This window comes from Ahaetulla prasina, chromosome 2 (genome assembly GCF_028640845.1).
Source record: "Ahaetulla prasina isolate Xishuangbanna chromosome 2, ASM2864084v1, whole genome shotgun sequence".
In the NCBI taxonomy this organism is placed as follows: Eukaryota; Metazoa; Chordata; class Lepidosauria; order Squamata; family Colubridae; genus Ahaetulla; species Ahaetulla prasina.
This window is the reverse complement of record NC_080540.1, coordinates 177,575,261-177,588,540: the sequence shown is the minus strand read 5'-3', so window position 1 is coordinate 177,588,540 and position 13,280 is coordinate 177,575,261. Positions and strand designations below refer to the sequence as shown.

Below are 13,280 nucleotides of genomic sequence, written 5' to 3'. Positions count from 1 at the left end.
TAAGGCCAGGAGAATCATGAGAGGTTGCTCTTGTGCTAATTTATAAATTAGTTGCTATATCAGTCTCACCCACCCTAAATTCTCTTTGGGAAGCAGATCAAAATGTTGATCACATACCTTTTAAGAGTCTATATTTAGTTCCATTATTACAAAGGATGGCTATATAAAGTCCTAGGCTCAACTTTTATGGGCCTTGTGGCTTAAATGTTCAAGTCTTTTGTTAGCAATCAATTTAGTTCTTTGAAAGAGCAATCCATCTTTAATTTGGCAGTCCCTAATTGAAAAAGAAAGAGAAGAAGATATCAAAAGAAGACAACAGAAAGGAAAGCAGAGAATTGCCAGAGAGTACAGGTTCTGTGCACGACTGATTACAGTATGGTTTACCATTGTTATGCAGCCTTCAACAGTTACCCTTCAAAAAATGTTATCTTGAGAAAAAAAATGCCCACCTTAACAGAGATTAGTTTCTAAATCAATCACTGTCATAGCCCAATTCCTAGGCTTTTTATAATATATGTATATATAAACAAAGAGGACTGAACAATTTCATAGAGATTAGGCTACTAGTTGTGGCATTTACTATCTCTACAATAAATCCAACACACCTTAAATACTAGTTACTTTCAGTCAAGATTAGAAAAAAACCATTGCCTTTCTGGTCATGATTGTGAGTTTCTCAAATGCATAGTATAGTATAGTCTTTATTGTCATTGTTCATCATATATACAATGAAATTGGTTGTATAAATGCACCAATTTGGCGACAGTGTGACATACAACACTAAAGATAAGCTATCATCAGAAAAATAACAGACAACCATTCCTTTGAATCTCTTGTGATTATAGAAGGATAAAATTTTATTGGTAACACAGATATGGGATTGTCAACACTTTCTTCCATTTTTTCTTGGATTCCAGGAATTGTCTCAAGTATAGATTTGAACTCTTTCTTTAGTATCGTTTGAATCTATCTATCTACCTTCCTACCTACCTACCTGTATTCCATCTTTATTATTTTTACAAGTTACTCAAGATGGTGAACATATCCAATATACTTTCCTCTTCCTATTTTCCCCACAACAACAACCCTGTCAGGTGAATTGGGCTAAGAGAGAGTGATTGGCCCAATATCACCTAGTTGGCTTTCATGGCTAAGGTGAAACTAAAACTCACTGTCTCCAGCTTTCTAGTCCTGTGCCTTAATCACTAGACCAAACTGGCTCTCTGATGAATTATTAGCCATGTTATGGTACCTTAATCTTTCTCACCTAAGTTCTTCTGCTTCTTCTAGACAATGGCATTATGAATGAATGAAATATCCATTCAGTATTTCCAGTCCATAAAATGAGCAATCATGCTGACTTTTCCTGGGTGTAAGGCTGTAGAACCACAATAATTTTGTAATCTACCCATAGAATTTCATCTGTGGGATAGATTAGGAGCAAAATGAATGAATCAATACATAGCAGTGCTGTCATTGCAAAGCAGTTGATAGCCTTTTGATTGCCTAAAAAGGTGCTTAGATTCACCTATCAGAATAGTTTTATACCAAATATTCACATCTGTCTGCCCTGTGGGACATTCTCTGCCCTGAAGTTAGGTTAGCTCCATCCCTTGTTATTGTTTCAGAGGTCCCGCAGGGGAACCAATGGCATTCTGAAATGGCTCTAGTATTGTGGTTGATATATTCACTCTATCTGTGCCTTGTGATTGGTATATTTTAATTTTCAATAATGTTTTAATTTTTAATAATGATTGTTTTGTATTTTTATAATGATTGTTTTTATGTACCGTATTTGTTGTTTTACTTGATTGCTGTATGGTGCCCAGAGTCATCTCTTGTGAGATGGGCAGCCATATAAATTTGATAAATAAATAAAATGAATATATGTAGATAATCTCTAAAAAAGCTTCTTCCTTTCTCCCACAGGAAGAGATAACTCTTCTAATGAATGAGTTCTTTATTTAAAAATGAGGTGTGCTTTGTGTTTCAGGATCGTGTTTCCACATATACAAAATGCATGCACATTATTAACCAAGCAATCAAGTAAAACTCAGATGACTAACCTTTAGATCTTTAGTTGGGTTACAAAACTGTTCTTCAAGTGTCTTCAAAGTGAATTAGTTCCTCTTATATCAGATTGTTTTCTCTAAACTTCTCACCTCAGATATCTTACTCAATGTCTTCTTGGCTATTGCAGTGGACAATCTTGCTGATGGGGACGATATTAATACCTCTAAAGAAGAGAAGTGAGCATAGCCTAAGTGAGGGCAGGATGGGAAAGAAATTCAACTAGATAATAGCTGTTTGATTTGTAACTTTGTAAAATTGTTCATTTTACCAGTGGTCCCCAACCTTTGTGGGCTTGGCAGCCTGGCTAGGGAAGGTGGAGAGAGAGGGGAACTGGGCTGCATGAGTGGTGAGCCAGCATGCACATGTGTGTACAACTTGATTTGCGAGAACAGTGGGCCGATGCGTGCATGTGCATGTGCAGCAGTCCACCGCTTGTGCACATTGAGCTGCGCACATGTATATTGGCCCACCACTTGTGCAGCCTGGTTCCAAATAGGCCATGACCCAGTAGTGGCTGTGGCCCGGGGTTTGGGGACCCCTGCTATAAACCATCATGTAAGGGCATTTATACTGCAGTAGGATTGTTTAAGTAAAAGTTTGGAATGTACAGTACTCCAATTTAGAATAGAATAGAATAGAATTTTTATTGGCCAAGTGTGATTGGACACACAAGGAATTTGTCTTGGTGCATATGCTTCCAGTGTACACAAAAGAAAAGATACCTTCATCAAGGTAAAACACTTACAACACTTAATGATAGTCATAGGGTACAAATAAACAATCAGGAAACAACATCAGTATAAATCATAAGGATACAAGCAACAAAGTTACAGTCATAAGTGGAAGGAGATGGGTGATGGGAACGATGAGAAGATTAATAGTAGTGCAGAATTTGCAAACAGTTTGACAGTGTTGAGGGAATTATTTGTTTAGCAGAGTGATGGCGTTCGGGGGAAAAACTGTTCTTGTGTCTAGTTGTTCTGGTGTGCAGTGCTCTATAGCGTCGTTTTGAGGGTAGGAGTTGAAAGAGTTTATGTCCAGTACGTGAGGGGTCTTTAAATATTTTCACAGCCCTCTTTTTGATTCGTGCAGTATACAAGTCCTCAATGGAAGGCAGGTTGGTAGCAATTGTTTTTTCTGCAGTTTTAATTATCCTCTGAAGTCTGCGTCTGTCTTGTTGGGTTGCAGAACCAAACCAGACAGTTTTTAAAGAAGGCAATAAATACAAGAAGTGTTTCATTAAAACACTTTAATGAAATGGGAATTGAATATAGAAGAATACTGAGAAACTCAGATGGCAAATGCAAGATAAACTCTAATGTTGTCCTTTCCTTTATGTCCTCTTAACATTCTTCCCATCACTGCCTTTCTTGTTGTAATCCAGACAGGCACCAGCAGAGGGAGAACAGAATGAAGAGGAGAAAACTGTGAAGGTGAGGTCCAAACACACATACATAAGTTTAGGTTCTGATCCTGTAGCTGGATAGCTATAGATATCAATAAGTGAAGTGTTTCACATTTTAATGTTTCCTTCCCGATGTGATACCCTCCAGAGAAGTTGGACTTCAGGCAACCTAGAAATTATAAGACAAGAATCTTAACACATTTTATGTTAGGCAAGGGTGTCAACTACATCTAATTGGAAACAGCAGCATTGCAACAAATACGTTCTCAAATTTTGTTAGTTTCCAAGTGGAGGGAATTCCATGATTATATACTCCTACTTCCAACAAATAGCACATAATGATGTTTATAGTGCAAACACACAAAAAATTCGCCTCCACCTTTTTTCTGCCCAGCTCATTTTTAATCCAAACAAAACAATGACTGTCTGTCTGTCTGTCTATATCTATCTATCTATCTATCTATCTATCTATCTATCTATCTATCTATCTATCTATCTATCATTGTCACGTAAGTAAAAGATACACTTGAAATTATATAGAGTGAAATTAAGAATAAAATGAGATGAAAGATAAAAGAAGAAACAGAAAAACCAATCCAAGTAGAGAAAAATATATAAAGTAGCAACTTTCTTTTTTAAAAAACAATTTGAAAATTACATGTACAGATAAAGCTAATATAAATCATATTATATAAACACATCTTTAAAACCTCACTCCCTTCTAGTTAGCAAAAATCTATTAAGGGTTACCAGAAATAACAACTTGTCTATTATAAACTTGATCTAATAAACCCAATTGAATTCCTTTCTTTTACATTTATATCTAATATATATTATTAAACAAATCCTGCAAATGTCATCTTTCAAATCTAGTCAAGAAAAATCCAATAAAAATTACCAGAGATAGCAACACACTGTAACTATTATAACTTTAATCTGATAAATTTAAAATACAGCAAATGAACTCTTTCACATAAAACTTGAATCTATAAACAAAGACTTAGAACATTATCCTTTAAACCTGGTCAAAGAAAATCCATTAAAAGTTTTCAAAAGTAGCAACCTATATATTTTAACCTTAGTCAAATAAACCAACTTTATATTCCTTCCCCTTGCTCCCTATAATCTTAATCTTTATCCAGTGGTGGGATTCAAATAATTTAACAACCAGTTCTCTGTCCTAATGACCAGCTGGGTAGGCATGGCTTGATGGTCATGTGACTGTATGGGCGTGGCCAACTCAACATCACTCACATCGATAGGCGCGTCGCCTTAGCTGTTACAATGTAATAAGGGTTAACCAGAGAGGCAGTTTCTGTAAGCAGGGCAATAAAGATTAGGCTGGAAACAACACCAGAATGTTTCCTTCCTGCCTTCCTTACAGGATTAGCCCTGTAAAGTGGAAAAAAACAAAATAAAATTTCTTCCAACAACCGGTTCTCCGAACTGCTTAGAAAGTTAACAACCGGTTCTCCCGAATAGGTGCGAACTGGCTGAATCCCACCACTGTCTTTATCCCCTTCATATTTGGTCCAAACATTTAGTTTCTTTTCATTTTCTATTTGTTTCTTTAACAAAATCACCAACAAACTTAAAAAATCCCTTTTCTAAATCCAATATAAAAATATTATTCAAAACATTCTTCTGGTCTTTAAAAAGTCTTTTGGAAATCCAATATAAAAGAGGTTATTTAGGTCATTATTCAGGTCTATTATTTGTACACCCGTCTTATTTATAAGAACATCAGCTAATTTCATTTTTAGATTCAATATTTCACTTTTGCCATATCCTTATAGGCAAAATATCATTTTTAAGTCCATATTTAAATTAATTTCAGTCCTGCCAGTAAAAGACTCGTAAGACTGAAATTATTCCCCTTGTTCCCTTTCCGTAGTATGATCTAGTCTATCAATAATAGCAGAGTTCTTCAAAACTAATTTTTTAGTCCATTGTTCACAACTATATCTCAATGTGCCTGTGCTTTATTTCCTTCTGGTGCCTTCTAGTGTCCAATCTTCAGAGTCTCATTGTATTGTCTTCTGAATGCAAAGACATAAATAGTTTGTCATGAGAAGGATTCTTATAATCCATTTCCACATTTTATTAGATCCATCTGAATACTTAGTGTGCCTGTAAACTTTCTTAAATCAACGCTCTCACTCTAATCACCCTTTTGCTGTTAAATCGGGAAAAGAAAAAAGAAAACAAATGTGTACTTAAAACATCTTTAGTAATGGACTGAAAAAAAATCACAGAGTGAAGTCCATAAAAGCTTGCCATTCCAGAGGTTCTCAATATTAAAAAGCAATAAAAAGTTAATTCCAAAGTGATTAAAAATGTGGATCAGCCAAACTTGAGTCCTTAATTACGATTATGAGCTTAGATGTAATCCCTTGACTCCCAGCAGCTCAACTGTAGTTTACTCATAAGGAGCAGCTGTCCAAATTGTGTGCAGACTACCTCACAATCTTTCTCCAAAGACATTTCATTGGTCCGGATTATGCATCGAGCTGCGGATTTCAGCTGTAATGTAGTCCCCATTTTTTCAAGCATGTCTTCAGTTCACCGTGTTCTGACCAGAAGTCCATGAAGAAGCAACTTCTAATCTTCTTTACAGCAGCCACAGACAAGTTCCTTAGCTGTCCTCCCTCTTTAAAGTTACATGGTTCTTTTCTTTCCATATTCAACCCTTAGACTGAATAGCAAATCTATACATGAGTTCATTATTTCCATTTCCAGCAAAAAGTCTATAAGTAGTTGCCAGTCTTTTATAAAAGCACTTGTTATCTGTGACTAAACAGGTCAATTTTGCCATTTCTGCATTGTTAGTCTATGTGTGATGATTCCATCTTCAATTTATCAGTAGCTTGGATAATTTTCTGTGTGCCTTCCACAATCTATAATCAGCCTTATGTTTGGCAAAATTTCCACCTTTAACCAAATTCAGTCCAACCGTTTTTATTGCACAATAGGGCATACTTCAGTCTTCTTTGATATTATGCTATCCAGATACAGTAAGTTAGAAAACAATTAATTTTAAAGTAAGAACTTGCAGTGGGGAACTAAGGCCTTGCCTTTAGTTCATTGCATTTATTGCCTCAGTCTCTTTTTTCAGTTTCCCCTCACCCAAATGTCTCATTTCACCTACAATTTATATCCCCATCTCCTGCTTTAGATGCAAGTATAGCATGTATGGGAATAAGAAACATGCTGTATATCTGGCAGCAAGGGGAAGACTTTCTCTAGGAGAAAAATATGCTCATTTTCATTGTTGTGTCCTTCCATGTTTGCACACTTTTCTCTGCCCTGGTTGTTCTTTTGCCCTTCCTTGAACACTATAGGAAATAACTGGGAAACTTTGAGGATGAGTCTCTCTTTCATTAAAATACCTCTCCACATGGGACTTCCCTGATTTCTTTCTTTACAGGTAGAAGGTGGGGAGGAGGAGGAGGAGGAGGAGGCTGTAGAAGAAGGCAATGAAGGAGCAGGTAAGAAAGGGATTCTAGAGTCATAAAGACTGTGGCCCCTATACATAGGTGGGGATTTTTGTGGGTGAGCATTACATTCTCTTATTGATAGTCTATTGGGAGCCATGTGGTAGGCAGGTTGAAGAAAGAAGCTGAAAGGGTCACAACTGAGGGCCCTGGAGATATTCATTCTCATTCTCTCCTCTTTCTTTCTGAAATCTTATTTTCCCTCTTCCAAGCAAAATAATTCAGGGGAAGAATAGATACCTCTTAACAGAGACCTGAACTGATCTTTTGCAATGGACTTTTGCAATTAGACTTCAGCCAAATTGCTTCAATGGTTGCATATGACTATTGGACTGTGGTTTTCTACTAAACCACCGGTGTCAAACTTGTGGCGTCATGTTGCCGTCAGATGACGTTTCGTGACTTTTTTCCCCTTCACAGAACTTGGGTGAGCGTGGCCTGCACGTGACACATCTGGCCCACGTGCTGCCAGTTTGACACCCCTGTACTAAACTGAAACAATTTCAGTTTATGTTTTCCACAGAGGGAACTTGAAAAAACCTTTAGCCAGGATTGAAACTCGGTATAAAACTTGCAACTGGCCAGATTATTAATTCTGCTTCTTCTCCTGCATGCTCTTTTCCAAATAAAACAACTGTCAAACAGACAGTGACACCCACTGTTTTTCAGTTTCTCTGGGCTATTTAATCCTCACATGTGAAATAGCCACTAACTGCAAGGAAAAAAAGGAAGAGAAATCATATAAATTGATTATGGATTGAAATTCATGGACCTCCCTTTTTGCTGTTACTTGGCAATTTTTTATATATACCAATAGCATCCTATAATAATAAGAATTTGGAGTGACATGTAAGTTAGAGATATAGGCAGATATCCATAATTACTCCAACCTTGAACCATGTAATTGTTTCAGATGGCACAATTATAACACATTTTCATCCTTTACAAAACTTCACAGATTAAGAATGCTTCTTGTAATGCTTCTTTTCTTCCACTAAGGGTCACTCCCTGACAGGCTGATACTTTATTCCCCTTGTCTGTGTTTTTTTTTTTCTGCATTTACATTAAACAAGAATAAAGATGTATTTTTCTTTTCTCTAAATGTGCAAATTTGCTACTAGAAATCTGGCAGAGGGATCTCAGACATGAAGTGTAGATACTCAGGGTGTGTGTGTACCCATTAACTATGTTTTGGAAAGTCTCTTTAGAGGCAAAGTTAAAGTAGTCTTTTATTTAGGATAAGTAAAAGCTGGAAGAGAAAAGCTGGCCCTAATAAATAGGAATAGTTGATGTTTTCGTTGCTGATAACATTTATTGTTTCTTTGGCCATTGACCATTCCAGGAGAAAATAATGCTTTTTAAGCAGTTGGATACAGGACTTGGACGCCTGACGCATGGAGAAGTTATATCAAACTAACTTTCTATCCATTCTTGATTGGGAACAAACTTTTCATTGTTTTGCTAAACATATCCACCATTCTCTGTTGATATCTCTCTCCTGGTTTCACTTGTTGAAGCTTAATTAGTTTCACTTGCTCAGCTGATTCCAGGAAGGAGATTACATGGCAGGAGAATAAAAACAGGCCCCAGTTCAGGTTGCAGGACCTTGGACAGCTCACACAGATAATTTACACTCTGGCTTGGTTCTATATCTCTGCTGTACTTTATGAAAAGCATAAGAAACAACTCTGTTCTGGAATCTCATCTTTGTTGCCTCTTACATCGTTCATTTTAAGTCCAATGCCTGCCTTAGAAAATGGGCTTTCTGGAAGGGCCAGCAACTATACAAAATATATATATATATATATAAATAAGCTAAGATTCCTGTCTAGAGACTGCCATCTGCTTAACTGAAGGCTGCAGCTATTTCGAGAGATAGTCTCAGCTGGTTTTAACTTCAATATTAGTAAGTCATGATACATCCAAAGATTTCTGATCATTTCAAGGACTGCCCTTTCTTGCTCCCACCTATGACTGCTTTTCTAGAATTTTAACATGAGTCTCCTTTCCAATCTCATATTTTGCATTAATTCCTTGCATAAATCCTTGGATCTCTTCCTTGTTCAGATGTTTAGCCAAACAACCATTCCCACCCATCCCCACCTGACTACTTCCATCCTTTTAATTACTGCTTCCTCCAGTGTTGTACTTTAAACCATAAGCTCTTTGGGACAGAAATTTATCTATGCTACTCTAATGCACTGTGCACATGTCTATCATTAAGTCTCCTTTGCTTTAGGAGAGGAAGAGGCGGCAGATCAACAGAGCTTGGCAGAGTCCCACGTAGACAAACTGGAAGACACTCCCAAGGAGAAAGTTGTACCAATTCCTGATGGAAGCGCCTTTTTTTGCCTTAGCCAGACAAACCCGTGAGTATACAAAGTGGAAAATAAGGGGGAATATCTTTTGGCTTTATGGGAATGTGGCTGCAGCCTATAAGAATTGTAGAGTGAGGTCCAGTTTTCCCCTCTTCTAGTGTCAGTGCCTGTGGGATTAGACAATTCAGAAAAGGGAACATAATTTTTGTCTAGTCAAAATCCAACTACTACTGTATTTGGGGCAGACAGAAGTCAAGTCAACAGCAGGTAGATTGGGGGAAGGGCCTGGATGGCTTTTCTAGTGACCAGTTGCTCAGGCTGAGGAACTGGTCTGAAGCACCATTGATACAAAGTCAGCCAAACTCTTACTGCCTTCAAGTCTGGCTGGGCTGATGAACTGCAGTCCCCTTCATTTATGGTTTCTCAGGTTATTTCCCAGGTTGTACAGCCCAGTTTAATAGCTTCTCTGTTAGGGCAAGAAAAAGCACCAAGTCCTTTGCTTCTGATCTAGGTTCACATTTCCTGGCATTTGATATTTCAGGAGATTGCTATACCACCAACATATTTTAATGTATATCCCTCCAATGGCTTTGCTCTATGTTAGGAATGCTTCTGTGGTCACAGGGTTTTCTCCAAATTTACCATGCATATTCTGCCCTTATTTGAATAAATTCCATGTGTGTTCTATCATGAATTTTTTTTAGCCCCAGGGCATCCCCTCCTGATTTTGGGAATTTGGATCTCAGATCAGTTCTGCCTTATGCTATTAGCTTACTGCCTTCCCTTCTTCCACTAGTCTTCGTGTTGGGTGCCACAAGCTGATCCACCATCACATCTTCACCAATCTTATCCTTGTCTTCATCATTCTTAGCAGCATCTCTTTGGCAGCTGAAGATCCCATCCGAGCACACTCCTTCCGCAACAATGTAAGCTATGATCTATGTTGTCAAAGAACGGAAGAAAGGAGATGGAGGCACACATTTGCCTCTCTTGCTCACTCTGCTCTGTGGCTTTTATATTTCAGCTTTTTTTTTCTTTTCTTTTTTCTCTCCCATTACTCAGATTTTGGGCTACTTTGACTATGCCTTCACGTCTATCTTCACTGTTGAGATCTTACTCAAGGTACTAAAACTAAGTAGAGTAAGGGGAGAGGGAATAAAGAAAGGGGAAAGGCTATCAACTCAGAAATGAAACATGCATCCTAGAGGCCACCATATCACTCATATAGCCTTGTGTATACTAAAACCATAGGGTAAAAAGCAGATGAGTAGGTTAAAGAAAAGTACAAAATGAACTGCTAGAGACTGTAAAAATGTAAATGTATTTGGGATAGAGATCCAGAACTTTTAAGAATAAATGTCAATGCATGAGAACTCTCTGTTTCTGTACTAAGTATCCAAATGCTTATTACTGTTGCTATTTAGCATGTTATTATTATTATTATTATTATTATTATTTATTAGATTTTTATACCGCCCTTCTCCCGAAGGACTCAGGGCGGTGTACAGCCAAGGATAAAACTCAATATATATACAATTAAAACCAGAATTTAAAACAAAGCAAATTACAAACAAAGGCCGACATTAAAATTTAAAAATTTTAAAAACCCTAAAACCATAAAAACCCAATTTAAAATAGTAAAACTATTATGCCAGTCCCGCTTGAATAAATAAATATGTTTTTAGTTCACGGCGAAAGGTCCAAAGATCAGGCACTTGGCGTAAGCATGTGTTTATAAATAATTCTGGACTTAGAAGACTACAGCTACCTCAACATTTCATTCTTAAATCTGAGTTGCACTATTTGAGAACTTGAGAATACCCTCTTGTTTATAATTGTAATGGGTAACTCAGTACTGAAGTCAGTTTACCTCTAGGATAGACCTGGTGTGCCATGGGAGGTGGCTGGAAATATCAGAAGAGTTTAAATCTTTATTTAATGTATGTTTAATGTTGCATTTAGGCCACGATTCCTAGACTAAAATACTATCCTAAGTCTCTGTATTTATCTACATATATTTTTTATCTTGCTCTGTATTTGTTGTCCCTGGAAAGAGATAGGGTTTGTACAAGGCGTGGAAGTCCATCTGATTCAGGAAGTCCTATTAAGGCATCCCTCTAGTTCTGAGAGGGTATATCTTTATAAGCCTAATCAGAAGTAATCTGTCTTCTTTAAAACATAATTGCAAATATATAACTCTTTTCTTAAAAATATAATTGCAATATCCATGAGATTGCACCTATTTCTGTGTTCTCTATATATGGGTGTGATGTCAGTCTGTTCCAATACAGTGTTGGCATATACCATCTGTTCAGGGATCGAAAAACATACCAACCAGTACAGCCTGTAGAACGAACGGAAATGCCTTTATGGACCTTGAGGGAGGGGAGAGATCTGTACTGCCGGTAGTCTCTTGCATATAGCTGACTTGTTTTATGAAGCAGAGTCACTTACAGAAAAATAACCAGGCATTAATTTCCAAGTTGCTTCATTCTCACAACACTTATGAGAGGAAGGGAGAGACACACATCTGCTTTGACATCTCTATCTACAGATGACTTCATATGGTGCCTTCCTGCACAAGGGCTCATTCTGCCGGAACTGGTTTAATCTCCTGGATCTGCTTGTTGTCAGTGTCTCACTCATCTCTTTTGGCATCCAGTAAGTTGGAAAGCAGGATATGCAAAGGATAAGTATGCTCCTTGACAAAGAGCCAAACTTTGGATTAAGGAGGAGCAACATTAAGCTCTGGGCATCCCATCTGAAAAATGGGCCCAAATTTTTGGGTATAGGCCTATTGGCTCTTACACCTGCCTCCCTGTTTCTGTCTCAGCTCCAGTGCCATCTCTGTGGTGAAGATATTGCGGGTACTAAGGGTACTCCGTCCTCTCCGAGCCATCAACCGAGCCAAAGGGCTGAAGGTTTGGACTTATCTGAAGAATAGATCTTGAGTGATGTTCCCAATATAGTGCTTTCTAGATATGGCCATGCTAAGTTGGAAATGTGGCCCAATGTATCTAGGAGGCACTGGGCTGGGGAAAGCTGTCCTAAAATGCAGAACTGGATAGACCCATCCATTTCTTGCTTCCCATATGGGTGCATGTGAGCTGTGAAGGGGTAGGCCCTCTATCTGTCCCACTCCCTCTTGGTTTTTCAGATGACATAAGGGCTCAAAAGTGTATTTTCAACTATGTCTCCTTCTCTCCGTGTGCCTCCTTTCCCAAACAGCATGTGGTACAATGTGTGTTCGTAGCAATCCGCACCATTGGAAATATCATGATTGTCACCACCTTGCTGCAGTTCATGTTTGCTTGCATTGGCGTTCAGTTATTCAAGGTAAGACATACAATGTTTAACATTTCAATGGGTGACTGAGGTGAAGTGAACATGAGAGACAGATATGTGTTCTTGGAACGATCAAGAATACACTGAGTGATGACCGAGCTCATGGAGCATGTGTGGGTGAGCTTCTTTAGATTTTCCACACACATCACCTTAGCAACAAATCCTATGCCTGATGGTAAAAAAACCAACTTCTTGATTTATCTGCAGTTGCAGATGTCACCAAGAAAAACCTAAGACTCAAGTGAAATTAAAGAAACACAATAACAAACACCATAGCTAGTTACACAGGTGACTTTAAAGAGTTTTTGTAATACAAAAAAGCAGAGACCATTTAAGAACTTTTAAATGGTCCCTGCCTCTGGAGGCTGAACAGCCATGTCAGTGATAATTTAATTTGGATTTCTGCAGTAAACAGGAAGATAAATTGAATGACCTCAATCGTCCTTCCACTCCCACATTCTGTAATCCTATATGGAAGTTTGGAATCTGGCTTGAGCAGAGATTAGCAACATTCTGGGCCCAGTTGAGATGCAGAGGGCAGAAGAGAAAGAATTGAAAATAAGAAAGAGGAAGGAATCAGCTGGGAAGTATAGAGATAAATGAAAAATAAAATGTAGAAAAAGTTATTAGTCTTATTGCTTGACA

The 13,280-nt window shown here is 37.8% G+C and overlaps 1 protein-coding gene across 1 annotated transcript in view; it reads left to right on the top strand.

Annotated features, from left to right (window-relative positions):
- CACNA1F (calcium voltage-gated channel subunit alpha1 F) overlaps window positions 1–13,280 on the top strand; it is a 64,238-nt gene that overhangs the window by 20,336 nt on the left and 30,622 nt on the right. Inside the window, 9 exon segments of the mRNA XM_058168697.1 lie at window positions 2,168–2,314; window positions 3,472–3,506; window positions 6,906–6,966; window positions 9,215–9,341; window positions 10,087–10,216; window positions 10,353–10,412; window positions 11,845–11,951; window positions 12,124–12,211; window positions 12,519–12,626. Coding sequence (XP_058024680.1) covers window positions 2,168–2,314; window positions 3,472–3,506; window positions 6,906–6,966; window positions 9,215–9,341; window positions 10,087–10,216; window positions 10,353–10,412; window positions 11,845–11,951; window positions 12,124–12,211; window positions 12,519–12,626 — 863 coding nt within the window.